The sequence below is a fragment of the Colletotrichum aenigma genome (genome assembly GCF_013390185.1).
Source record: "Colletotrichum aenigma strain Cg56 chromosome Unknown KSG_Cg56_contig03, whole genome shotgun sequence".
Lineage (NCBI taxonomy): Eukaryota > Fungi > Ascomycota > Sordariomycetes > Glomerellales > Glomerellaceae > Colletotrichum > Colletotrichum aenigma.
The window spans coordinates 2,117,084-2,140,950 of NW_023500909.1; the positions used below are offsets into that span (position 1 = coordinate 2,117,084).

The 23,867-nt window shown below is 55.8% G+C and overlaps 8 protein-coding genes across 8 annotated transcripts; 3 read left to right on the plus strand and 5 right to left on the minus strand.

The window, feature by feature from the left end:
- Positions 1-3,356: 3,356 nt before the first annotated feature.
- Positions 3,357-4,362, plus strand: atfB (Basic leucine zipper (bZIP) transcription factor atfB; the record flags this gene model as incomplete). The annotated part of the gene is made up of 2 exons (XM_037319807.1): positions 3,357-4,185; positions 4,238-4,362. The coding sequence occupies 2 exons, from the start codon at positions 3,357-3,359 to the stop codon at positions 4,360-4,362; spliced, it is 954 nt and encodes a 317-aa protein (XP_037180612.1).
- Positions 4,363-6,794: 2,432 nt separating this feature from the next.
- Positions 6,795-7,827, minus strand: CGCA056_v004553 (54S ribosomal protein yml6; the record flags this gene model as incomplete). Its single annotated transcript, XM_037319808.1, has 2 exons — positions 6,795-7,567; positions 7,635-7,827. 2 exons carry the CDS (start codon positions 7,825-7,827, stop codon positions 6,795-6,797), a joined length of 966 nt encoding a protein of 321 aa, XP_037180611.1.
- Positions 7,828-8,233: 406 nt separating this feature from the next.
- On the plus strand, positions 8,234-9,649 carry CGCA056_v004554 (54S ribosomal protein L35; the record flags this gene model as incomplete). The annotated part of the gene is made up of 2 exons (XM_037319809.1): positions 8,234-8,771; positions 8,838-9,649. The coding sequence occupies 2 exons, from the start codon at positions 8,234-8,236 to the stop codon at positions 9,647-9,649; spliced, it is 1,350 nt and encodes a 449-aa protein (XP_037180614.1).
- An 861-nt stretch (positions 9,650-10,510) lies between these two features.
- On the minus strand, positions 10,511-14,400 carry ams2 (CENP-A multicopy suppressor protein 2; the record flags this gene model as incomplete). Its single annotated transcript, XM_037319810.1, has 2 exons — positions 10,511-14,226; positions 14,280-14,400. The coding sequence occupies 2 exons, from the start codon at positions 14,398-14,400 to the stop codon at positions 10,511-10,513; spliced, it is 3,837 nt and encodes a 1,278-aa protein (XP_037180613.1).
- Positions 14,401-16,187: 1,787 nt separating this feature from the next.
- CGCA056_v004556 (3-hydroxyisobutyryl-CoA hydrolase) lies at positions 16,188-17,552 on the minus strand (the record flags this gene model as incomplete). The annotated part of the gene is made up of 1 exon (XM_037319811.1): positions 16,188-17,552. One exon carries the CDS (start codon positions 17,550-17,552, stop codon positions 16,188-16,190), a length of 1,365 nt encoding a protein of 454 aa, XP_037180616.1.
- Positions 17,553-18,241: 689 nt separating this feature from the next.
- Positions 18,242-18,816, plus strand: smd2 (Small nuclear ribonucleoprotein Sm D2; the record flags this gene model as incomplete). Its single annotated transcript, XM_037319812.1, has 4 exons — positions 18,242-18,264; positions 18,325-18,535; positions 18,613-18,692; positions 18,774-18,816. 4 exons carry the CDS (start codon positions 18,242-18,244, stop codon positions 18,814-18,816), a joined length of 357 nt encoding a protein of 118 aa, XP_037180615.1.
- A 490-nt stretch (positions 18,817-19,306) lies between these two features.
- Positions 19,307-21,144, minus strand: dak1-1 (Dihydroxyacetone kinase 1; the record flags this gene model as incomplete). Its single annotated transcript, XM_037319813.1, has 2 exons — positions 19,307-19,797; positions 19,863-21,144. 2 exons carry the CDS (start codon positions 21,142-21,144, stop codon positions 19,307-19,309), a joined length of 1,773 nt encoding a protein of 590 aa, XP_037180618.1.
- An 865-nt stretch (positions 21,145-22,009) lies between these two features.
- DCW1-3 (Mannan endo-1,6-alpha-mannosidase DCW1) lies at positions 22,010-23,444 on the minus strand (the record flags this gene model as incomplete). The annotated part of the gene is made up of 2 exons (XM_037319814.1): positions 22,010-23,202; positions 23,252-23,444. The coding sequence occupies 2 exons, from the start codon at positions 23,442-23,444 to the stop codon at positions 22,010-22,012; spliced, it is 1,386 nt and encodes a 461-aa protein (XP_037180617.1).
- Positions 23,445-23,867: the final 423 nt, after the last annotated feature.

Genomic DNA, 23,867 nt, shown 5'->3' on the forward strand with positions numbered 1-23,867 from the left:
GCCATGGATGCCAGCCAAGCTAGGCATGCCACGCAGGCCCTCAGCCAAAGGGAACAAGACCCGGGCCATCCAGCTCCATGCGTTGGTTCCCGGGCAATGTCAGTGTCACCTCCCGGACCTGCCCTCTTGCCAGTCACTGTCCTGCTACTGGCCTGTGCTCACCGAGCCAGTCATCAGCGCTAGGGATCTGTCGTGTGGGAGGGAAGGGCTTGGCTTCGAGCCTTCCAGGGAGAGTTGATGAGGGACTCCCTGGCCTCAAAAACCGTCTCATGCCTCTCTCTCTCTGGCTGTGGCTGCGGCTGCTTGGTGCTGGACAGAGAGCACGGAAGGTCGAGCGGGAGGGGGTATCTGGTGTCCGGCATCCGGCTGGTTCTAGCGTCAGAAAGCTCAGCGGCCCACGTTGCAGCAGATAGGCACTGCGCAGCGCACTGAGCTTTGGAGACTGATCTGGGCCGTGGCGCGCTATGTTTGGTGGTAACCTTTTTTACACCATGGAATTGTTACCAAACATGATCATACGAACCTTGGCACATGTCCTAATGCCGAAAACGCCGCAGAGAAGCAAAGCAAGGCCCAGATACCCAGTAGCAGTGGCAGCTAGCCAGCCAAGGTAAGGTAGTGCAGCTTTCCAGCTCGCATCCCACACATGCATCTGGTATCGTGTACCGTACCGCGCGGGCTGAGTTGCTGCAGGGAAGGCAATCGGCAGAAAACAAGAGCAGACTCAGCAGAGCACCTCAGCAAACGATAGGAGCGGCGACCAGAGCGTCAAGCCAGGTCTTGTCCAGTTTCGGAGACTTTCATCCGAAGGAACAGGGGCCCAGCGGTAGCGTTTCCTGTCGAGAGCACTGGGCCCCTCTCCCTTCACCCTTTGCGCAGCAAGGCGAGCCTACAAGAGGAAATTCGGGCAGGGTAGCTTCCTGGAGGTATCCTGGCAGAGCAGCTTCCGAGGCAGGCTCTGACAGCCCAACACACACAGAAAAGGTGAAGGCGAAGCTTGGGTGCAGCCAGACAAACAGCTCTGCCCTTGCGAAGCAGCATCCGCAAACTCTGTGCGATGTTGAGAAGGTAGGAAGGCGGGATGGAAATAGCCATCCCGTGTCTGGCAACGCTTGCACCTGCACCTGCACCTGCACTTGCACTTGCACCCGCACTAACATCCTTAGCAGCACTCACCGCTGGCTGGCAGTCGTGTTGTTGCCATGTGTGCAGAGAATGGAAGGTGAGGTACAGCTAATTGCCTTAGCTGCCTCCCACCTGCCTTCCAGTCTGAGGTAGGTATGTGCTTGCTTGCAAGTGCACTCCCGCCAGCACCTGCACCTGCACCTGCACCTGCACTTGCAGAAAGGCAGAAACGTAGAAACCGGGTGCTTCAAGTAATGCAATTGTGGAAGCAGCTCCTCCTCGGCTTCCCACAACGACCTGCCCTGATCTTACCTTACCTTACCTTACCCCGTCGTGTCTGAACCTCACCTCACCTCATCTCACCTCACACTCACGCATCCGTACCTTCCACGTTCATCGCCTGCCGGCTGCGTGCCTTACCCCAACGACATCCGCTCGTCACCCTCCCTTGCAGGCCTCCTCGGACCTGCTGCTCATTGATCGGTGCTTCGACTGTCCAAGAGCTCCATCCAACCGACCGACTCCTCTCGCCACAACTTGCTCCCTTCCTGAGTCAACCCCATTCTTCCAGCTTATTGAAGACCGGAGTACACTCCGTCTCCCGCAGCTGCCTCTTCCATCCTCGTCGTCCTTCCCAACATCTGCCGATTGAGAACCATCCTGACCTCGCCGCCGGCGCCGCCGTCGTCGTCGTCCTTCATCTTCAACACATCCAACCGGTCTTGCGTCGCTTTCCGCTTATCCCTGCCCAGCCGGCGACGTCTGCTTGTGCGACTTGGACTGCTCCATCGCACTGCAAGCACTAGCAGTGTCCACCCACACCACTACCTGAACATCCTTGCTGGCCTGGTGGAAGATTGCCGCATCTTCATCATTTTGGTACCGCGTCCGGCAACACCGTGACAGCGTGCCATGATACTGGCTACTGTCGAGGATTACGGCCAGATTCTACAAAGGCATCCAAGTCGCATCGTCGATTGACTTGCTTTCCTTACCGCTCGCCTGGCCGTATCAAAGCTTCGTCAACCAACAGGGGCTACCTTACCCCAGACGATAGACCACATCGCCATCTCGAAACGGAGCCCTCTTCCGTTTCGCTATCGTCGCCAGAGCTCTGGCTTCTCAATTTGTGTCGCAACCCAGTTCGCACGACTCTCATCGAAATCGGCGGCAATATCACACCCGCGCTGAGGAAACTGGTCCTGGACTCAGGTAAGCCGATTAGACGCTTTTCTCAGGTCGTCACACCCCTTCGCGAGATATTCCAAGTTCCAACATCGTCCCCAAACTCTGCCGTTTCCGTCTAGTGGGCGGCGTCTTCACCGGCGAGTGTTGCAGCGGCCTGATCGCTCCGGCTCACCCCTTGAGCTTTCTCTTGGCCCTGCGGGCAGCACCCACGTCGCCCCATCCACAATGACAGCGGGCCCTCCGTTTCCGAGCATTTGATAGTCAAGGTACTCTCAGATGCTCTCTCTACAACTGTCCAAGCATCTGAAAGGTTAGTGCGGTTCTTGCGGGGCTTCCCATATAGCCAAGCTCCGCAAGTAGTACGCTAACCTTTCAGATGCTGGGACAGGTGTACCATCCTTGCTGCCGTTCTTACTGTCGTTCTGCCGTCCGGCTCTTCGTCCTTTACTTGTACTCTTGTTCTTGCCGTCGTACTCCCGGAGTGCCCATGCATATCGACATGGCATTGCCTGTTGCACCGCCTCCTGTTCATCGATAATTCCTAGCTTGCCCCATCAGCCCGTTGCACATCAACCTGATCTACCCAGACGTCATACTTTGTGGTAAAGACTGACCAATTGGTGCTTGTAGCTCCATCTTTTCCGAAATCATCGAAGCGCACCTACGCTTTGGTCACTGAAAACCGGCGACTGTCGCTTTTAGAAAACGTCGCTCCTTACACATACCCGACTTGAAGCAGCGCAACGGCTTGTGCACTTTCAATCATCGCCAAGTACACGGAGGCTTTGAGATTGTGACAGGACCACACCGTTTCCCGCGCATTCCGCGCTCATCGCACTTCCGATATCCGCTTCGAACTTCCACCATCGTCCTCACTATCGTCCCGGTCAGCATTCTCGTCCTTTTGTCCTGTCGGCCATTGTCGTTACTTGGAGCGTATCGTATCGGGTAGGTGTGGGAACGACCACAATTTCATCAACTCAGTAATCTTCGACCTTTCCCACGACCAGACCATCTAGACGGAACCGATTGTCGTCGCCACGATGAACACCCCTCCCAGTTTCTTCAATGACGCGGTTGATCTTGCGACACCGACTAACGAGTCTTTCGACAGCGACCAGCCCCGGAGTCTACTGCCTCCGGAATCGCTTCCAATACAGCCCCCAGAAGCCCACACGTCTTCACCAACAATGTCGCAGAATCCTTCAGTCTATATGCCCATGCCGAGTGCATGGGACCCAATGATGTCTAGCATGCCCGCGATGTATGGCAATCACCAGGCGCACTACAACACCAAGCAAGAACCTGTGGACGACCGACCGACGCTGATGCATGTGCCATCTACCTCCAAGTCAAGCTCGAGGACAGACTCCACCAGCTCGATGCTCACCCAGACATCGTCCAAGTCGAGCAGAACGACGATGCCATCGGATGTCAGCCCTCCAAGAAAGAGGGGAAGGAAGGGAAAGGCGCCCATGCAAGACAATAACAACATTCATGACGACGGCGACGGCGACGGTGAAAAGCGTAATAAGTTTCTGGAACGAAACCGAATAGCAGCAAGCAAGTGTCGACAAAAGAAGAAGGAGTGGGTAACTGACTTGCAGGAGACCAAGCAAGGCCTGGAGAGCCAGCACGCTCAGCTGCAAATGGAATATAACGGTTTGGTGGACCAAGTCACACGAATGAAAAATGAGCTCATGTCCCACGCCAATTGCAACGACCCGAACATCAACTTATGGCTTGAAAATGAGGCCCGACGATTTGTTCAGAGTAGCGCAGAACGTGTTAAGAAGCAAAGCATCGACGCTAGTCGAGGGGTTGGTGATAGACCACTCGATATGGGACCAGGATACAGGCCCTCAATCGACAGTGAGTTTATCGATATGTGATATTTGTTGCGGAAAATTGACCAAGGACGTAGGTCAAATGTCTCTGATCTCCCCTACCAGATCTGAGCGGGCTATGACGAGCATGTCCTCTAGGTCTGCGAGCAGCATGGACTTCAACTATGACCACATGCCAGATAGTGTTTTCGAACAAGCTTGATGTACTGGCGTTTTAAAGATTTTGGGCTTAGGACTTGACCATGAGAAATGAGTTGGACGGGTATAATGATAACCAAAAGGGCATTGGTCGGAAGCAGATAACAGAAGGCAAAGCTGGAATTGCAATCGGATACCCTGGTGGATCGTCGGGCGCAATGCAAATGCCACGGAATGGAGCCTCGGGACAGGGTTCTCCAAGAAACGATTTATAGATATGGCCACTAGCCGGGCTTCAAGGCCATTTATCAAGGGCCAACTGCCGGAGCGCAGCCATTCGCTTCCGGGTGAGATTCTTCCCAGTACACAGATCAATATTCAAAAAAAGAGATTCGATGAGACAGCGGTGTAGGTTGAATGAGAAAGAAATGGGTGGGCAACTGACCTGGCCGTGCATGCTTGACTACTTACGTTGTCGCTGTGACCGGCGGCTGCTCTCTTCACCGTCGCTGCTTTCGACGAAGTTGCCCTCATGGTATTTATGGGTCTGTTCCAATGCAATGACTGCCGTTGACGATGTTGTCCTTAATAAGAGCTCGGTCGTTCTTTTGTGTTGGAAAAACGTGTTTCCTGCTTGAGTTTGAGACGATGGCGAGCGGGCTCAGTTCGCAAGGGTAGGGCTCAGGGCGAAGCTCGCACCAGAACAGTCTTGAATCCAAAGATTCGTTGCAGACGGGATGAAAGTCATACCATGGGACAGAAGCGAGTTGTCGTGTAGGAGTAGAAAGAAATGAAATAAAGTAGGAGAAGTGACGGGTTCTTAGCTACCCTTTCCTTCGTAGGCCAGCTGGGAGCTGGGAGCTGGGAGCTAGGAGCTTGGGCTGTACTACTACGTCAGAACAGGTCCTCCCTGGGCCCAGTTGCAACGTCGTCGGGTGGGCTTTGCTCGCTTCAGGGCGTCTTTCCCGCTTCCGCGTCGGAGTGAGTATGCATTGCATTGCGTCCTGGGCAGTTGACATAGGTAGGAAATTACCATTGACAGGAGCGCACGGGGGTCATCGTATTTGGCGAAGCTATAAGCTGTGTGAATGAGCTTGCCTACCTCATGTTGCCCTTTTGTCTAACTCATCTCTACGTCACCAGCCCTCCTTCCGGCAGGCGACAGCGAAAACACCCCCCCTGAACGGGTCGCGTATCCGTGACTCGAAAACGGTAAAACGCGGTTGACGGTGCCACATGGGAGTTGGAAAAGGGAGGGGAGGGGTGTGTAAACTGCATCCTTGAACCCGCACCCTGGGTTAGGTGTTTCCTTCCCGTCGTGCCATTCACGTCGTCTTCCACTACTGCATGTATCTGGGCGGGAAACAAGGATGTGGTGAGCCCTATACAGGGTACTAGAGGACATCTGACGCCCTGTTTCCTCTGATTGCCCATCTACAAAGGCCTTGTATGATTTCGAAGGCCATTGAAATGTTACTGATGGTTACGCTTACTCCATGCCTATTATTTTTCCTCCTCTTTCAAGACGAAGTTTCATCGATACCCAGGACCCAAAGGCACTTGCTTCAGTGGAGAACTTGGGTATAAGTGAACATCCTGCATGGGAGTTGCCCTTGGTCGGCAAACTCTAAGTGCCCTGACGATGGATGTCCAAGGGGGGGAATGACGAGCCAAGCTGTTGTGCCGCCCGCAATGACGTAGGGTGCGTGCGCGCACGCCGCCGGGGCCGGGCTCGCATGCCGGGCCGCCGCTCCACAAGCCGACGGGAAATATGGGGCCGGAGCAGGGACTCAAATCGCCGGCGAGAACAGCGAGCGGCGGGCCCTGTAAAACCCCCAACGATGGGGTTCAAACTGAATTAAACTGTCAGACGATCTGACGAGTATTCAGTTATTGTGTGCTTTTACAGCTTTTTCTTCGGCATCACAGTAGAAGAAAAACATGGGGTGTTGTTTTACGAGTCGTTCGGTACATGGTTGGCTGGGTGTGGGTGGGTTGGTACCCGGGCAAAGTACCCGTTTCTGCCAGGGAATTTGACGCGGTATGGCGTAGGAGGTTTCCGAATGGAGGCAAGTTGAACGTGTTGGCGCCCCATTTTGCGACACAGGATCCCATGAGTTTTCTGCATTACCCCTCAGGGAAATTATGCAAATTGTCATGATGTTCTCAATTTATTCAGTGAGTTGAAGCAAGACTTGTACACTTCGTTTCATTCAGTTATTTGGCTCGTTTTTTCTCGATCCTAACCGCACACCATCTATGAAATCATTTAGCAAATGTTAGCGGTGCAATTTGGGCCTACTCAATCATGGCATTACACTTTAGACCGACGTAATCACACATCCGAGCGCACATTTACAGAGTGAATGGCAGGATATGCCTTCTATTGCTACACGCTGGAGAGGCGCCTTTTGATCAGACAATCTCTGCTGCTTGGGTGATTGGTGTTACACGATATCCACGGAATTCTTCCTCTCACCTTCCTCGTCGCCCTCTTTAGTACTGGATAATTTCCGGGCCTGACCTTGTGATACCGTTGATGAAGATCTTGCTGACCAAGTCGCTCTGGTGCGCCTCGATGATCTCCTTCAGCGCCTCCCTCTCAATCACCACACGTCCCTCCTCCAACAAGTCCTTCACATCCACGTCCTTGACATCAAGACACCTTCCATGGTCACCCGCCGCCAACATGGTCCTGGAGAGCCACGGCTTCTCTCCAGAGGTGACAAACAACGTCCGGCCGTGCTCCTTGCCCCACTGCTTGGCCTCCAGGAGCTGCAAGATCCATTTGCGGCTGTACTCCTCGTCCAGCTTGGGCGGCATGCACCGGGCCTCGACCAACGAGGTGAAGTCCCACGGCATCTTCAGGTCCATGCCGTTCTCGCAGACGATGAGCTCGCCGCGGCGGTAGCGGTAGCTCAGGGCGGTGCGCCACGCGACGTCGTAGACCTTGCGGTTGAGGCGGGTGCTGAAGTCGCGCGGCTTCGGGCCGTGGGCGACACCTCCGCCGACGCGGATGGGAGACTGCCTGGTGCCGACACGGGCCTTGCCGGAGCCCTTCTGGGGGCGCACCTTGCGATGCGAACCGCGGACCTCCCAGCGCGTCTTGGTGCTGGCCGTACCCTGGCGGGTCTTGTCGCCCTCGTAGACGACGGCGAGATGGAGGAGATCGCGGCGGAGAGGGAGGAAAAGGTGCTTCGGCGAGTAGACGTCGAGGGTTAGGGGCTCGAGGTCCGGGAAGGCGTGGATCGTGACCGGGACGGAGGTGGCTGCAGAGGGCCTTGTTAGCAATTGCTTTCGTGGTTTATAAGCGAGGGGTGAGCGGGCAATGCATACTTGGTGCCCAGGTGTCGCTGGGCTTTGAGATCGCTGACGTCGTGATGTTGGGCAATGGCGCCTCGCTGGCCATTGATCTCGTAAAGTTGGATGAGCCGAGGAAAGATGTTGGCCTCGTCGCTCTGCAAGCCTGCGATGAGACCGCCAGGCCTCTCATGGCCTCGGTGAGGCTCCTGACTCCCCTGCCGGCCATTGTGCGAACGGGCGACGGCTTCGCAATGGAAAGGAGACTCAGGGTTCTGGTTGATCAAATATCCGTTTCCGCGGGGTGGTCGTCCGTCGTCGTCAATTTGGAGATTCGACCGGATGGCCCTTTGGAGGAGCACGAAAATTTGGCCCGTATGTCGGCGCCTCACCAATCAGACGGCGCTAAAAGCCGGTACGTACAGCCGTTAGAGGTGGGAGCTCTGCCCGCTGGGCTGTCTCCCCCCGGGGCGGGATATTCCGTGCATTCAATTGGAAAAATAATTATGGAGACCCGCAAAGTGCGTGCCATCTCGCCGAAGCTGGGTGAAAATCCTCCTTCGCCGTGAGAGCGCCTTGTCGTTGAGACAAATCACCACCCACACCCACTCTCCACCGCCCACACAGCCCGCACAATGTCATCGTCGTGTAGGCAGGCCGTCCGGCCGCTGCGGCGATGCCTGAACAGCGCCACAACGACGACCTTGCCGATACGGAGGAGCATCTCCACGACACCGGCACCGGCCGCCCAAGTATACAAGGTGGTCCGCGAAAGACCCGAGACGGCCGACCCTCTCGAGCTGGATCCCAACACGGCGGTAGCCCCCTGGGCCGAGAAGGACCTGTGGAAGGCCGGCACACCACCTGTCGGTTCGCGACGTCGCCGTTACGCCATCCGCACGAGCCAGAACCTCCCCTTCGAGCAATTGCCCTACCAGGCTTTCCAGGAGGCGCGCAAGATTCTGGCGGCGGACCGTGAAGAGAAGCTGGCTGCTATTGTTGCCGAGTCGGCCAAGATCAAGAGGCTGGAGGCCATGGACCCGAAGGATGTCAGGGGTGGGGAGCGGATGCGCCAGATGAAGCTGAGCAGTCTGCGCAAGCACGTTGAGAAGCTCAAGATTCTGGCGGATATAAACGACCCGGCAGTCAAGAGGCGGTTCGAAGATGGTCTTGGTACGACTCAGAGACTCAAACTGGACCTCTATGTGTCGCATTGGGTGCTAACATGGCATTGAACAGGCGACATGAGCAAGCCCATCTACCGCCACCTTGCTGAGCGCAAGTGGCGCGGCTACGAGTCCAAGCTGACTGAGCAGCGCATCGAGCAGTTCAACATCGTCCCCGACATTCTCCCCAAGCTCACACCCTCCTACGACGTCCAGCTCTGGTTCCGCCGCTCGAAGGTGCCCCCGGGCAAAATCCTCCCCAGCAACGTCACCGAGGTGGCCCCCAAGCTGCGGGTGACCCCCTTCACCGCCGGCGAGCGCCTCGTGTCCATCGTCATCATGGACTCCGACGTCCCCAACGTCGAGACAGACGGCTTCAGCAAGCGCGTTCACTACATCGCCGCCAACGTTCCCGTCTCCCCTACCAATACCTCCATCCCGCTCTCCAAGCTGCGCGACCCCTCCCAGCTCGCTGTCCCCTACCTGCCCGCCTTCGCGCAGAAGGGCAGCCCGTACCACCGCCTGTCCATCTTCATCCTCGAGCAGGGCGACAAGCGTCTCGACACGGCCGAGCTGGCGAAGCTCTACTCCGGCCGCGACGGCTTCTCCCTCAAGTCCTTCCGCGACAAGTTCCGTCTGAACCCCGTGGGTTTCAACATCTTCCGCACAATCTGGGACGAAAACACGGCCGGCGTCATGGACCGCGCGGGCGTCCCGGGAGCGGACATCGAGTTCCGCCCCACGCGCGTCTACTCGCTCAAGGAGCCCAAGAAGGCCCGCGGTTGGGAAGCCAAGCGCCAGGGTCCCAAGTACAAGCACCTGTGGAAGTACACCAAGCGTATCAAGGGATACTCCAACGCCAAGGGTCTCATCAGGAAGAAATGAGGTGCGCGGATGTTTCGGGGAGAGTGAGGAGGCGGGAAGTGCATCTGGCGAGGGCAAGCCAGGAAGATATGACGCAGCGGATGCTGAAACCATTGTGGACGTTATTAAAAAGTGTAGAATATATGTACTCTATGTGTCATCATCTGGCTGTAGATGGAAGCGGTCCACGACTGCGATTGGTATAAATCACCTACTATCGACTCTACATTGTGCTTCATGGTTCGCTGCGGAGTAAGTCACAGGATGAGGATGTGAAGCAAATCATTCGGCTGTACGCGTTAACGCTGTTTCATTGATCTGGTAGAGGCCACCTCTTTCTGATAGGAAGGGACCAGAATGAATGACATGACAACTCATGTAAGATATTCGGATCACCGGCCACATTTGGTGTACAGTTGTCGCCGGGACCTTAAAATGAGTTCCTTGCGATTAATGCCACAAACATATCTTCAGCAAGCGAAGTTCCTTTAGAGACGATACTTTTACGGTCACATGTCACTGATTGGGCACTGTATTTGAGAATAGCAAAGTAATTCTGTGGCATGAACTGTTGTGTTGCTGATACGCGATGCTTCATGACGGTAAAATGTGAAAGCAAAAGAGTTCTGAGCCCATTGATGGAACGTCAACTCATCATAGTACTACGAGAGTCGTAAACCCAATGCAGTAATCATAACACCCAAAACGTCATCATCGTGATGCGTTGCAACGCCTTCCCATAGAGTATCACATGCTTGTGCTCTTGTATGCAGTCCCAAAAAAACAAATAAATCACGCGAGTCCTCGCGATGCTGTTGCGTGATCGAATCTCCCATCCCTCTGGGTCGATGCACAAAACAATATTCCATTAAATCGGGGGTATCATTGCCGTCTGGCATCTTCTGCGGCCTGACGAGCGCGCATGTTGGTTTCCCACGTGTTCCAGTCATCGTAATCCGTTTGCTGCCGAGCCCTCGGAGAAGGTCGAGAGGGCGTGCCCAACAGGTCGCCAAACTCAAGCTCCATGTTGGTGATGTCGAAGTTGCCAGAAGCATTCATGGTCTCTGCCAGCGCTCGGTTCATAGCCTCGAGCATGTCAGAGTCGTAATGGTGATCCATTGGCTGCGTTTGGAGGTACTCTTCAAGCGCCATCTCCATCTGAGAGAAGTCTTCTTGATGCAGGCGAGGACTTCTTCGAATTGGGCCCTTAGCCGATCGAGGTGTCCGCGTAGGAGTGCGCCGAACGGCCGCAGGAGACCGAAGCAGATCCAAAGAACGAGAAACGCTTCGAGTGACGCTCCTGGTGATCGGCCGGTGACTGGGGGTTGGCCGTATGGGCGTTTTGAAGGGGCCATTATTAGGGGCGGTGTCGCGAGGAGGAGGCGTAGATGGACGAGGAATCATGGGGCTTCGGAAAAGATCTTCCAGATCATCGTCAGGAATTGTGAGATTTTCCTTATTCGCACCAGTGGCTTCAGGCATGTTGTCCTTGCCAGGACCCTTCTCAGAGGCCTTGTTTTGTGCTGTGTTGGCAGGGGCCGTAGACTCCGGTGCGGTTTGCACAATGTTAATGGCCAGCTCACCCAAAATCTTCGGAGCGCCTTCCTTTCGTGGAGAGGGGAACAGCAGTCGTCGAGTTGAGCCCATATTGCTGTGGCCTTCGTTGTTATCAAGCGTGATTGGGCTCTTAGCCGTGCCACTGCCTCTGGAATGAGTAGAGCCAGCGTTGGAGGCATTCCCAGGCGACGCAGGGCGGGAGTCTTGTTGGTCTGGTTGCTGAAAGAACAGATCACATGACTCGTTGGCATTGCTGACTTGAGAGGCGCCTCGAGATCTGCTCTCATCATCCATCGGTGAGATTTCCTGGTCGTCAGGCCCAAGAGGGTCAGTCGGGAAGTACGCCTCAGATGTCGGGTTCATTTGATTTGGTCCGGATTTCTTTGTTCTGGGCGGTCGTGGGGCTCGTCCAGTTCCACGAGGTCGCCTTTGCTGATTGAGGCGACCCCTGTCCTTCTCCCACTTCTCTTGCGGCCGATGCGCCTTCCACTTGGACAACCAGATGCCGCAAGGGTTGCAAAGCATGTGTCCTTTCCATTCAATTTTGTTGTCGTCGCGGCCCAGCGCCTTCTTGATGACCTGGTATTTCGTGGGCTTTTCCTCGGCATCACGGTCGAGCACCAAGATAGCCGTGACTCTTCCAGGTTTGTCGGAGAACTCGGTAAACTCCGGCACTCCTTCGTGTTCTTGAGTCCATATCTTCCGCCAAGTCGGAGTTTCGATGGCACCGCAGTTTGTGCAGTACATCGGAGTCTGTCCATTCTCAATCGCCTGCAATAACTTCTCTCTAATAGCCTGCTTCTTGACGTAGTTTTTGTTCGTCCTTGAAGATTGCTGAGGCGATTTCGGAGCCTGTAGCGCGTCACTAGGCGGGCAAGGTGCCTCCGAAAAGGATGTAATATCCGGTTGAGAAAGGGCAGGCAGAGCCAGTGGACCGATCGGGTCACTGGCAGGGACTGTGGGTAGAGCCAGGGGAAAGCCCGAGGATTCGGAGCGCTGCAGTAAGGGAGGCGCAGAAGGCCGGGCGAATAAACCAGCCTCATCTGCGGCCTTTGGTGGCTCTGGGAGAGCCGGTTCAGGCAAGCCATGTAATGCCTGTGCCAGTTGTTCTAACGCAATGTCGACGGTGTCGATCGGCTGCGGGTTCTCTGGCTTAGGAGCAGCTTGGACGTCCTTCTCGGCGTCTGCTTCAAACGCCACAACCGGCTCCTCTTGTTGTGGCGAAGGCTCTTTTTCCGTCAACTGCGTAGGCGGAGGAGCCATAGATGCTCTTGGATCACTAGTGCTCCGCGACGGCGGAGGTAATGGGGGCTCCTGCGAAGGTGTTGAAGTTGGTGGGCGGGATGGCATAGGCTGCATATTTCTGGAAAAGTCTGCGTCGCTCGATGGCTGAGTTGATAACTGGAAGACTTGGACTGGGATGCCAGAGCGAGACCGTTTCTCCTTTGTGACATTGGCCTTGAATACTGGTGCGACGGCGACTGGATGGGGGAGCTGCTTGATCGCTTCATCCTCGAACAGGTCATCGACGCTACCGCTCATGAATCCAGAATCAGCGGGTTGGCCCATGGGCATAGGCATTGGGGGGAGAATGGGGCTGGAAGCTGGCGGGCTCGAACGCACGAAGCTCACTGTGCGAGGGACAGGCGGTGACGACCCAATAGCGGCAGGACTGTCTTCAGAGTACATCGGAGATGCAGCTTCAGAATCCACAGGCGAACGGCCATCTTGCTGACTGGGAGACAGGGCGAAGGGAGGCTCAGAAAAAACAGGCTGGCTTGGGGGTGTCGCAGCTTGGCTCAGAGTCGACTGCCGACGGAGCTTGCTACCATTAGCAGCTTTGCCAGCCGGCTTCGACGGCCCCCTGTCAGGGACTGGTGTAGGGGCTCTGGGGATCTCCAGCATATGGGAGCCTATGGGAGCGTCAGCAGGGCTGCCTGCTGGCCTCAGGCTCCGCAAGGAGCCAGATGTGCTGGCTGCCACTCGCAGTAGCTCTGGACCGCCTCCAAATGGGGTGTTGATGTTGTTGTTGACCTGAGTGGTGGTAGCCCTCTTCTTCTTTGCCGGACCCTCATCGCCATCGGTTCCATCTTCGTATCCCGAGGTGTTGCCTTGGTTCTCAGCTCGTGGTTGCTTGCGAGGTCGGCCACGAGGGCGTCCGGTAGGCTTTGACTTCCTGGATCGGTTGGATGCCCTGGATGAGGGTCTCGAAGGTGGATTGGCCTGGGGTTCGGTTGCTGTGTCAACAGGCGTCGGGGCAACCCGATTGGGTCCTTCAGAGTTTTGGGCCTGTTGTTGAGGTGGCTGAGGCAGTTGAGGCAGCATTTGCGGCGGCATCTGTTGCTGTTGCTGCTGCTGTTGTTGCGGTGGCGGCGGCTGTTGTGGTGGTGGTGTGTTGTAGTTGAATGAGTCGTTGCGCTGCATCGGCGGCTGGTACTCGTGTTGGTTTGGGGGTGGGTGAGGCGAAGCAACTCTGGCAGGGTGTTGCTGGCTGGCCATTTGAGGATTTGATTGCATGAATGCGTTCCACTCGGCATGGCTCGATGGCGTGACGACGCCCTCAGCCGGTCTGGCAGTCTGTATGTCGACGCTCATGTGGCTCTCGGAGCGCTGAAGGGTGTGTCGAAAGTCTGGCTTCATTTCGGGCTCATACTGTGGTCGTGCCATGGCGGCCACGGGTTTCAACTTGAATTTGATCTCCAAGATATCCTTCACGCCTCCACTAAAGACTGAAAGGGGATTCCTGGTGGCACGTCCAATGATTCTCTTGTCGTCGGCGTGATTAACGATCCAGCCAAGCAGGCCTTGGCCAACAAGGGGTTCGTCCGGTTCCGAGTAGTCGTATGCGTAGACGGCAAAGTCGCGGGTGCTGTCGCTGAGAAGCTCGGGGCTGCACCTAGCAACCGCCTGAGCACATATGCTGAGGTCGACCATACCAATAGTACGCTTCTCGTCGATTGGGACCGTTTGGATAGGCAGTAGCTGGGGATGCCGCGCCAGGAAACTCTCGCCATTGTCGGCGAATGTGTATGTGACCTTGACTATGGAATCGCGTCAGTAACACTCCCAAAGCACCAGGACAGAAAGTCCTTACGGCCCATAGTCTTGATCTGAACCCCCATCTCCTCAGCCTCTTGCGTTGGAGGCGGTGGTGGTCTGGCCTGGCCGTTTCCTCCCCAATTGCCCATGGGGGCTACGGGCATTGGCGACGCCATGGTAGGCGAGGCTCTCAGTGCCGGATCGTGCGTTGGTCCAGTTTGGTGGGTGTCGACGTGTATAGAGGAGAGGAAGGTTGAATTGGGAAGGTCGATGATATCGAAGGGCGGTGACCAAGGGTGGAAAAAGGAAAAAGGGAAAGTTTAAAGTGGAGGAGAGTTTTGGGTGGAAGGTGGGTTGGCAATTGGTGTTTGTAGAGTGGTGTAAAGTGGTAAAGTGGTAAAGTGCAGGCGTCACGTAAGAAACCGCGGGGCGGGTATCATGGCCGTGGTCGTGAAGTAGTCGCGTCCTGCGTCCAGCTTTGGTGTAAGTCGCGTTTTTGAGAAAGTGGATCAACCACTTAGACCCCCTGCGCGACTACCTTTTAGGACAGAAACTCGTCCGAGACAACCTGCAGCAGCTTGTTTGCAGGCCTCAAACGAATGAAGAAAACGAAAATCGAGGAATTGGTAACCAAACTCAAAGTTGAAGTACAAAAGACTGGTTTAAGATGTTGAGGCAGAGGTATTCGTACGCAGAGGAAGCAATAACACAACGAAAAGACTGCAGTTGTGTCGCGTGTATTGGAGATACAGCGAGTCGCAGGTCACGGTACAAACTGGGTTAGGCGGGTCCGCTCTGTGACGTTGGACCAGGGGGTTGCTCTTGCCTGGCTTCCTAGCGCGGACAGTCGAATCCAGAACGCGCCCAAACACGTGCAGGCACGCTTTCTCGTTTGTCCCGCGACTGAGACTTCGAAGTCTCCGGATGGTCCGTGCGCGAAATGGGTTACCTTATGTAAGAACGCTGGGATCGAGACCTCTCTGCTGGAGCCTTGATGGGAACGGCGGGCGGTTGCTGAGTGAATGCCGGAAGTGGGTCCCTCTTTCGCTTCTCGGGAGTGGGTGGGGGCCCTGGTCAGCCGATTCCTCACCTCTCTTTTGGTCGGACTTTGTGCTTGCAACCGGGGCCTTCTCCGGAGACAGGTTCAGGCGCCCGAACTTGCAACTGAAGATTGAAGAAAACAGGAGGGAAATTCTGTATGAGATTCCTTCTTTTCCCCTGACCGAAGACGGCGGGGCCCCGTCCCTCTTTATAGTTGTCCCCCCTGGAAGCCTGAGGTCTCTCCTGGTCCCCCTCTTCTCTCGCCTGCGTTGTCTGTACAATCCCACGGGCCAGCTGGGCAGGTTGGTCTGCTCTCTTCGCATTCATCATTCATCACTCCCATTCCATCCGTTCCAATGCTTTTTTTCGTCGCTGGCGTTCTACCCATGACTCATCTCCACCTACCTTTGCTATCCGCAACAGAGTTTGGCCAGCTTAGTGTCACCGGCCCAATGAAAGTGAAGCCATCCTGCGCCAATCTCTTCACCCATCTTGCCAGTTTTCCGAGGTTTAAGTGATGACTGTGATGGCGACATCCGAACCGTCAAATGGTTCGCGCGTTAACTCCGACGTCTCATGAGGCTGCCGACCGCAGGCAACACTACCGCAACCAACACCCGGACCTATTAGAATGAAGTCATTCTTACCCCAACTTTTCTCTCAACCTCGTCCACGATGAAGTTTAGTTATCGAAACATCTCAAAACCTAGTTGGCCAATCAGCTACGATTAGCTTGCTATCGCTCAAAATCAAGCCCCCAATGAGATGAAGCTATTCGGCAATCAGTGCACGTCCATTTCAGCACTTGAACGCAAAAGTGACTTCTTTTCTTGTTTATTCAGACACATCATGAAGCATCTACAGTATTATACACACCTACGCTCCAGAGAGACATCGGCGAACCTTCATTCGCTCCGCATACCTACCAGCCCCCTTCTTCCCAAACCGCACGGCCTTTATCGTTCACAGACGTTCTCCTGGCCAAGATGTCCTCGACAACCTGCTTGACACCTTGGCGACCATTGCTGTCCTTCACCATCTTGTTCAACACCTGCTTAGGCGAGTACTGGCCCTCGATGACGACCTCCTTGACGTCCTTCTCGGTTGGCAATCCGAAGTAGAAGGGGTATTCAGAGTAGTTGCGGTTGTTCAGCAATTCTAGCTCGTCGCCTTCCTTCTGGAAGAACGCGTCGACATCCTGGGTCTTGACGGCGTCCAAAGTGGCTGGTTGCCACTTGGGGGTCTCCTTGCGCACTAACAGCGCAGTCACGCCCTCGGAGAAGTCGGGGTGCTTCATGAACTTGGTCGCAATCTGGTGCTCGTGTTGGAATGTCTTCCCAATACCCCACTCGCGACCAACGCGCATTTGCTTCAAAGCGACGTTGACGGCCGTGGGCGAGCGCTTGTGCAGCGTATCCAGCGTCTTCTCGGCCCACTCCTTGGTCTCACCATACTCAGCCTTGAGCGACTCAATGATCCCTTGGAGGCTGCTCCTTGAGAAACACCGGTCGATAGCCTCGCGAAGCTCACCGGCGATAAGCATGGGCTCGTCGAACGGCAGACCAGTGGCGTACTCCTCGAGCGTCGCTGCAATGATCTTCAGGCGCTTGTCCATGCTATCCTGGTCCTCGAAGTCGATTTCAGCCAGACGAGATTCGAGCTGAGGCAGAGAAGTCGAGTGCAGGTAATGCGTAGCAAGACCCGAGTAGAACACATTCACGCCCTTGAGCCGCTCGCTTGTGAGAGCGAGGTAGGTGCCGATGTAGCCCTGCAGTCTAGGCAGGAAGAAAGAGGCACCGACGTCGGGGAAGAAACCAATCGTCGTCTCGGGCATGGCGAAGACGGTGCGCTCGGTAGCGATGCGGAAGGGCGCGTGGACACTGAGGCCGACGCCGCCACCCATCGTAATGCCGTCCATGAAAGCAACGTATGGCTTCTTGTATGTGGCGATGTAGTGGTCCAGCATGTACTCGAGCGCAAAGTAGTCCGAGCTCTTCTTCCACCCGTCCTTACTTTCCAGATTGTACTTGGCCAGCTCGGCGACATCTCCGCCGGCGCAGAAAGCCTTTTCACCGGCTCCCTTCATAACCACCACGTTCGCCATGTCGGACTTCGACCACTCCACTAACCTCGGCAGAATCTTGCGGATCATGCTGGCGTTCAACGAGTTGAGCTTCTGCGGGCGATTGAGCTGGATGGTCCGCAGACCGTAGAGACTGTTGAAGAGGACATCATCGGGATCGTCATTGCGGCGCTCCTGAAATTCGGCTCGGACTTTCGTAGACATCTATGCGGGCATGCAATTAGAGGCAGGTCTCTCAATTGAGTAGAACAACTGACCTGTGCGCTTGACGAAGCTTGCGCACCAAGAATCTTTGCTCTGAGAGGCATGCCGAAGCTTCTGCTGCAGCTCCTGCAAGGAGCAGCTAGTGCTGCCGACCCGGCTCGTACTGAAATCGTCCTGGAGAACATTTATTTGTGTGCCAGCTGCCTATGCGCTCGTCTAGGACAAGCGGCGCATCGACTGGAGGTTGGCGGGCTCGTGGAACGGAGGGGTGGAGGGGTGGTGTTGGTCGAAGAGTCGAGGATTGATTTAGACAACGCCGCGGGAATGATTTTCCATGCTCCTCACCACCAAAAATTGAGGCCGAGGATACCCACGGGCATCATAAGGCAATTGGATGGTTCCAGCGGCCGGGGTGGTGCACTGGCCATGCGTGCGGGTGCCATTCTGCTCCACTAAAGCTGGCGCACCTCGAGCTTTGCCTGTGTGCCCGCGCTGTAGATGGACGGGAGCACTTTTTTGCCAGCGCCGACTTCACTGGACTGGTGCAGCCAATCAGCGCACCATCCACTGAGCAGCAAGCACCGCCAAACTCTTTCAGCCTTGCTGTGGTCTACATCAAAAGTATCACTCGCGACGTTACTTACCCACTTCCACACACCACGACCATCTCCCCGCCATAATCGCCCATCATGTCGACCGACCCCAAGATTCAGTGCGTCTCCCTGTTCCCCAGCTGAAATAAAAGAACGCGACGCTGACATGCGCAATGCAGGGAACTTCTCACCAAGCCTCGTAACGAGCTCACCGAGTACGAGATCGCCCAGCTCGAGGAGCACGAGTTCAGCGCCGGACCCCTCTCCATCCTCCAGACCGCCGTCCGCAGCCACACCCAGGTTCTCATCTCCATCAGAAACAACCGCAAGCTCCTGGCGCGCGTCAAGGCTTTCGACAGACACTGCAATATGGTTCTCGAGAACGTGAAGGTGCGACCATCCAAACCCGCCGTGGATCATCACACGGAAGAGCATCAAGGGACGCAGGCGCTGACTTTGGATCGCAGGAAATGTGGACAGAGACCCCGCGTCTGGCCAACGGCAAGAAGGGCCGTCCCGTCAACAAGGACCGTTTCATCAGCAAAATGTCAGTACACACTCGCCGGCAACACGACGCGCCGGCCCCCGTTCCCGACATGACAACATCGCAAGCTAACATACGATGCAGGTTCCTCCGCGGTGATAGTGTCATCCTGGTTCTCCTGAGCTGAAGGAGCTGTACATCTACGAACGAGTTCAGAATCTTAGTCTTTTTACGACCGTCCACGAACCCTGCATCATCCGCGACGCGTCGCCGGGAAGAGAGCGATAGGGCCACGATGCCCTACGCCCGCATCAAAATCAAGCGATACGGAAATGTAAGCTGCTGGAAAGGAGCTGTTCAATTGAGATATAGTCGCCTCGTGAGAAAAGAGCGACGGGCGAGTCAATGAGGGCGGAGACATTGCGTCAAAATACCCACGGTAGAGTGGCTTTCTTTAAAAACGGGACAAATTTGGCGTTGAAGAGACAAATAGGATCATTGGTGTTTTTTCTCTGTGCTACCATGGCTGTCAATTTCCCGACATTGCTGCATTTTGCCGCTTTCCAAACACATGTGCAACCGCCCCTTCCAGCCCCTGAACCGCTTTTCCCTCCCAACCAAGAAATTATAACAAGATGCGTGTAAACGCAGGATATCACAAAATAGCTCCGTCTTTTTTACAACTTCTCCCAACCGTCCTCCTCGCCAGCAAGACCGGAGAAGAAGCAGCTCAGACCCCAGGCGCCAGGGTCGGGGACCTGCTCGAAGCCGGATCCGCCAATGTACACCGTCCGGCCGAGGCTGGCCTTCATGCCCTTGGTCGTCTCGGCGCCGGCGCGCGCCGCCTCGGCAGCCTTCTTGACGTCACCCGTTTCGCCGAGGGTCTCGACGAAGGGGTACAGCGCGTCGACGAGCGTGCGGTCGCCGGGGCGCGCGGAGGTGTAGCGCGACATGGCGTCGCTGCTCTGCTTGAGGGCGGCGGCCCAGACCTTGGGGTCGGCGGTGCCTGGGGCAAGGGAGCGGAGGGCGCCGACGAGGGCGTTGAGAAAGATGGCGTAGAGGGCGCCCGAGGTGCCGTCCATTGTGTTCTCGACAACGGGGACCGCGGAAGCCAGGTCGATGACAGCGTCGCCCGTCAGGGGCTTTTCGGAGATGTGCTTGAGAATGGCTGGGTTTTGAATGTTAGCTTGCTGTGCGATGTCTCAATCTGGGTGACTTGGTTTTTGAACTTACCCTCAGCTCCTCTCTTCAGGCCGATGCCGCAGTCGCCGTCACCGACGATTGTGTCGTACTTGGTGACCTCGGGCTCGGCAGCAATGATGCGGTTCAAGGCATTGGTGATGGTCTTAGTTGCGGACGCAGCGTCGTACTTGAGATCACTGGGCTTAGTGGCCTGCTCAGCGCCGCTTCCATCCTCCCTCGTGGCAGTGTTCTTAGCTTCCCAGGTCTCCTTGAGGATGGGAGACGACCAGCCGGTAGCCTCGCAAGGGGCATCCAGAAGCTGAATCATGCTAGGGCCACCGATGTCCGTGTTGACAACGTTGAGCAGCGTGATGCTGAAGCCCAAACCGTTGAGAGAGGTCATGTAAGTGCCGCTCAAGATGCGGACGGGGCGGATGCCGTAGCTGCCCTCAAGCTGCGAAGCGACCTCGGCCGTGATGCCGCCCAGCTCCAGGGCACTCACACCACCGAGGTTGTTGATCAGCAGAACGACCTCGTTAGAGTTGACGTTGAGGAACGCCCGGTCCTTGTCGTTCTGGTCCAGCAGCTGCGTGAGCATTTTGGCCACCAGCTCCGGCAGATCCGCCTTCACCCTGCCGGAGCCGGGCTCGTTGTGAATGCCCATGCCCAGCTCCGCCTCGCCGAGCTGCAGCGCGCCCTCGTCCTTCTCGCTGGGGATCGCGCGGCCCGGGACGTGGACATGCTCCAGGCTGGCTCCGACACTGACGAGGTTGTCCGCGGTGAGGCGGGCGACCTTGGCGACCTCGCTGAGGGGCCGTCCCTGGGCCGCCAGCGCGCCGGCGATCTTGTGCACGAGCACGGTGCCGGCGATACCTCTGCGACCGACCTTGCCGGCCTTTGCGCGTCCGACGCCAACATCGTCGCCGACGACCACCATCTCGACCTCAAGCCCCTGGGCGCGGGCCTTCTCGACGGCCATGCCAAAGTTCAGGACGTCGCCGGTGTAGTTCATGACGGTAACCAGGACTCCCTTTGACGTGTCGACGCGGGAGGCGATGGCGGTGCGGACCTGCTCGGCGCTGGGGCTGGCGAAGATGGTTCCCGCGACGGCGGCGGAGAGAAGTCCCTTTCCGACCATGGCGGAGAACGAGGGCTCGTGGCCGGAGCCGCCGCCGCTGATCACGGAGGTCTGGGGCGCGGCATTGGCGGTCGGTCTGAGGTAGATGATCTTGTTCGTCTTGTCGAGGGCGAGGCTCGGGTTCGTCAGCGTGAGGCTATGAAGGGCCGTGTTCACCAGCTTGGTGGGATCATTGATGAAATGCTTGGCTGACATCTTGACGGAGGTTTCGATCTTGTTCCTTTTCAGGGCCGGTCCGTCGAGTTGAGATGAGTGTGGCGAGATTAGACGAGTCTGAAGCTCTAAAGAGGAAAGATCACGCAACAGAAGAACGGACGACGATCTAGATGGCCTCGGGATACACGAGGGCTACCGAAGCAAATGAGGGGAGATGAGAACAGAACCCCGCGAAAAGGATTCTGGATGGCACCGGGAAGAACCCGACTCTATGTAAGTCGGGTGTTGGCCCCCGAGGGAACTGGACGACCATGACGTCCCACCCGCGCCCATCCTCCTGTACAGGTGCCGCGGGGTGAAGCGGGGCCGCGGGGGGAGGTTGCACCCACTTCGGGAAAGTGTAAGCGCTCGGGTTTACGCCGATGGTCAAAATTGGGAGATTTTAAGCTCTCCGCGCTAGAGAAATGAAGAGACATTTCCCAACCTTCACGACAGCAACTGTTGCCGTGTTGGAGCTAGCCATGAATCAAAAATTGAGGTATGCTAAGCGCATTTCGCTTGCAAAGACCCTCCGACAAACAGTCATTCAACCATTCACTCGACAATTTCACACGAGGTGCGAAGACTCGAAGCAGATAGGGAAGTCTAGGCGAAGACGTGGCTGGCGGACAGATTTCAAAATAAGAATAAAATATGTATGTATATATATATATATATATATGTATGTAGGGTATATCATCAACCCAAGCCCTCTCTGGAGGGATATTTTCATCAATTGCTGCCGCCCCGGCCATACCATGCGAAAACCGCTCTCAAAGCTGGTTTGTTCCTCAACGCCGTGTCCAATACCATCCGAATTAGATGCCAGCGAAACCCAAAGATAGTTACTGATGATGCACACTCATCATTTCATGATGAAGAAGCATCCGCCAACGACGCTGAGAACCATGGCTGTCGTGGCGAAGCCGGCGGCTACCCTGTCCTTGGTCTCAATCGGCGGTAATGTGGGAATCTTAGGCTGCAAGCTCATGCCGGCATTGGGGTTGCCTACTGAAGTTCCTCCAGTATCGGCCGTCACCGGTGCGGTCTTGACATCGGACTTCTTCACCAGCATATACATGGCCGCATCGAGAGCGCTCATCTGAGGACCCACGCCGACCAGACCGTCGAATTGGCCTTTGGGGTTCCACTTGAAGCCGCAGGCCGTTCCGGGTTTGCCTTTGAATCCAGTAGCCGGCGATCCGTTGCAGACCGACATGGCTAGCTCTGCGTTGGGCCTCAAGAGACCCATGATCTTGTCGAACAAGTCAGGTACGACCTGCGCGGTCCCAGCCATCCAACGAACCAAATAGCCCTTGAAAGTCTGCTGGTCAATGTCGCATAGGGTAAAAGGCTCGCAAGCCTGCTCGCTGATGGCGCTCTGGTTGAAAAAAAGCGTGGTCGCTTCGGTGAGGACGCCCTCGGTGCGGGTAAACCACTTCTTGTCTTGGGTATGGTTGTACATGACGGCAGCGCCGTGCATGAAAATACCCGCGTTGTAAGACCATTGGATCGTATCCTTGTCCTGGCAGTTCTTGCCGTTGTCGACTCCTGCACCGTCGTAGATCTTGAAGTCCGGCGTGATCAACCCGACGCTCGTCTCCCAATCCCAAATCTTTTCCGCCCAGTCGGCATATGTCTGGTTACCCGTAAACCTCGCTAGTCGAGCAGCAATATTGAAGAAACAGCCGTTGGAGATGGAGTTCTTGTAGTTGAAGCCGTTGTTGAAAGTGAAGATCTGCCACCGCAATCCGCCGCCGCATGTTTCGGTATCCCAACGGGTGACATATTGATTGAAAACGGCCTGGGCGAGCGCTAGCCATTGAGGCTGGTCTTTTGGCGGGTCCGGGAATTTGTTCTCTGCTGCACTCATCGCCGCCATCGCCCAAAATCCCTGGTCATCGTTTCCTTCGCTCTTAGTCTGGTTTCGTGGCATGAAGTCGGCGTCCTCTCCAGCCTGGTGAAGCATGGCCTGCGTTGTCACGTCGTTGTATGTTGAGTCTCCAGTCAACAGCCAGTAGTCGATCATCGTTCCAAACATCGCTCCCGCCTCCCACCCTGTGAGTTGTTAGTGAGGATCCTAGCCGATGGTTGCGTGTGCTCATACAGAAATAAGGGTCTGGCAGGTTTCCTGGCACGTCACCAGTGTTGTTTCCTGTGTAGAACTTCAACAGACCAAAAGCAATCGTGCTCGCTCCATCCTTGATCGACTGATCACTGTTGAAATTGACTGTAACAGCAGCGTCCGCCAGCTGGCCCAGCACGCATGCCGCACTAGCGAACTTGAGAAGCCCCCTCATGGTTGAATGTGATTTGATGTGTGCGATGACCGAGTTGAAGGTCGGGGTCGGCGACCAGAGGAAACAGACTCGTCGAAGGCTCCGTCGTCGTTCTTCCTTGTTCCTTTGGTAATCCTAAGTGTAGTTGTTCATCGACGTCTTCCTCCCGAGGCGACTATATCGAATGTACCGTTGGACCCAGCTAAGAAAAGAAAGTAATAATAAAGAGATAGTCGTGAAAACTCAAAATTCGAAATAGGGTCGCCTGGACTGTAGGAGGAAGAATAGAAACAATGAAACAAGAATATGAATAGCGAGACTCGACCAGGAGTGAGTAAAGAATGGAATAGAGAAGTCGTAAACGATTTCTCGTTAAACGAAAAGAAAGGAACACTCCAGAGGGAAATAGAACCAATGAAGCCCAGATGAGAGTGCACCAAAGGT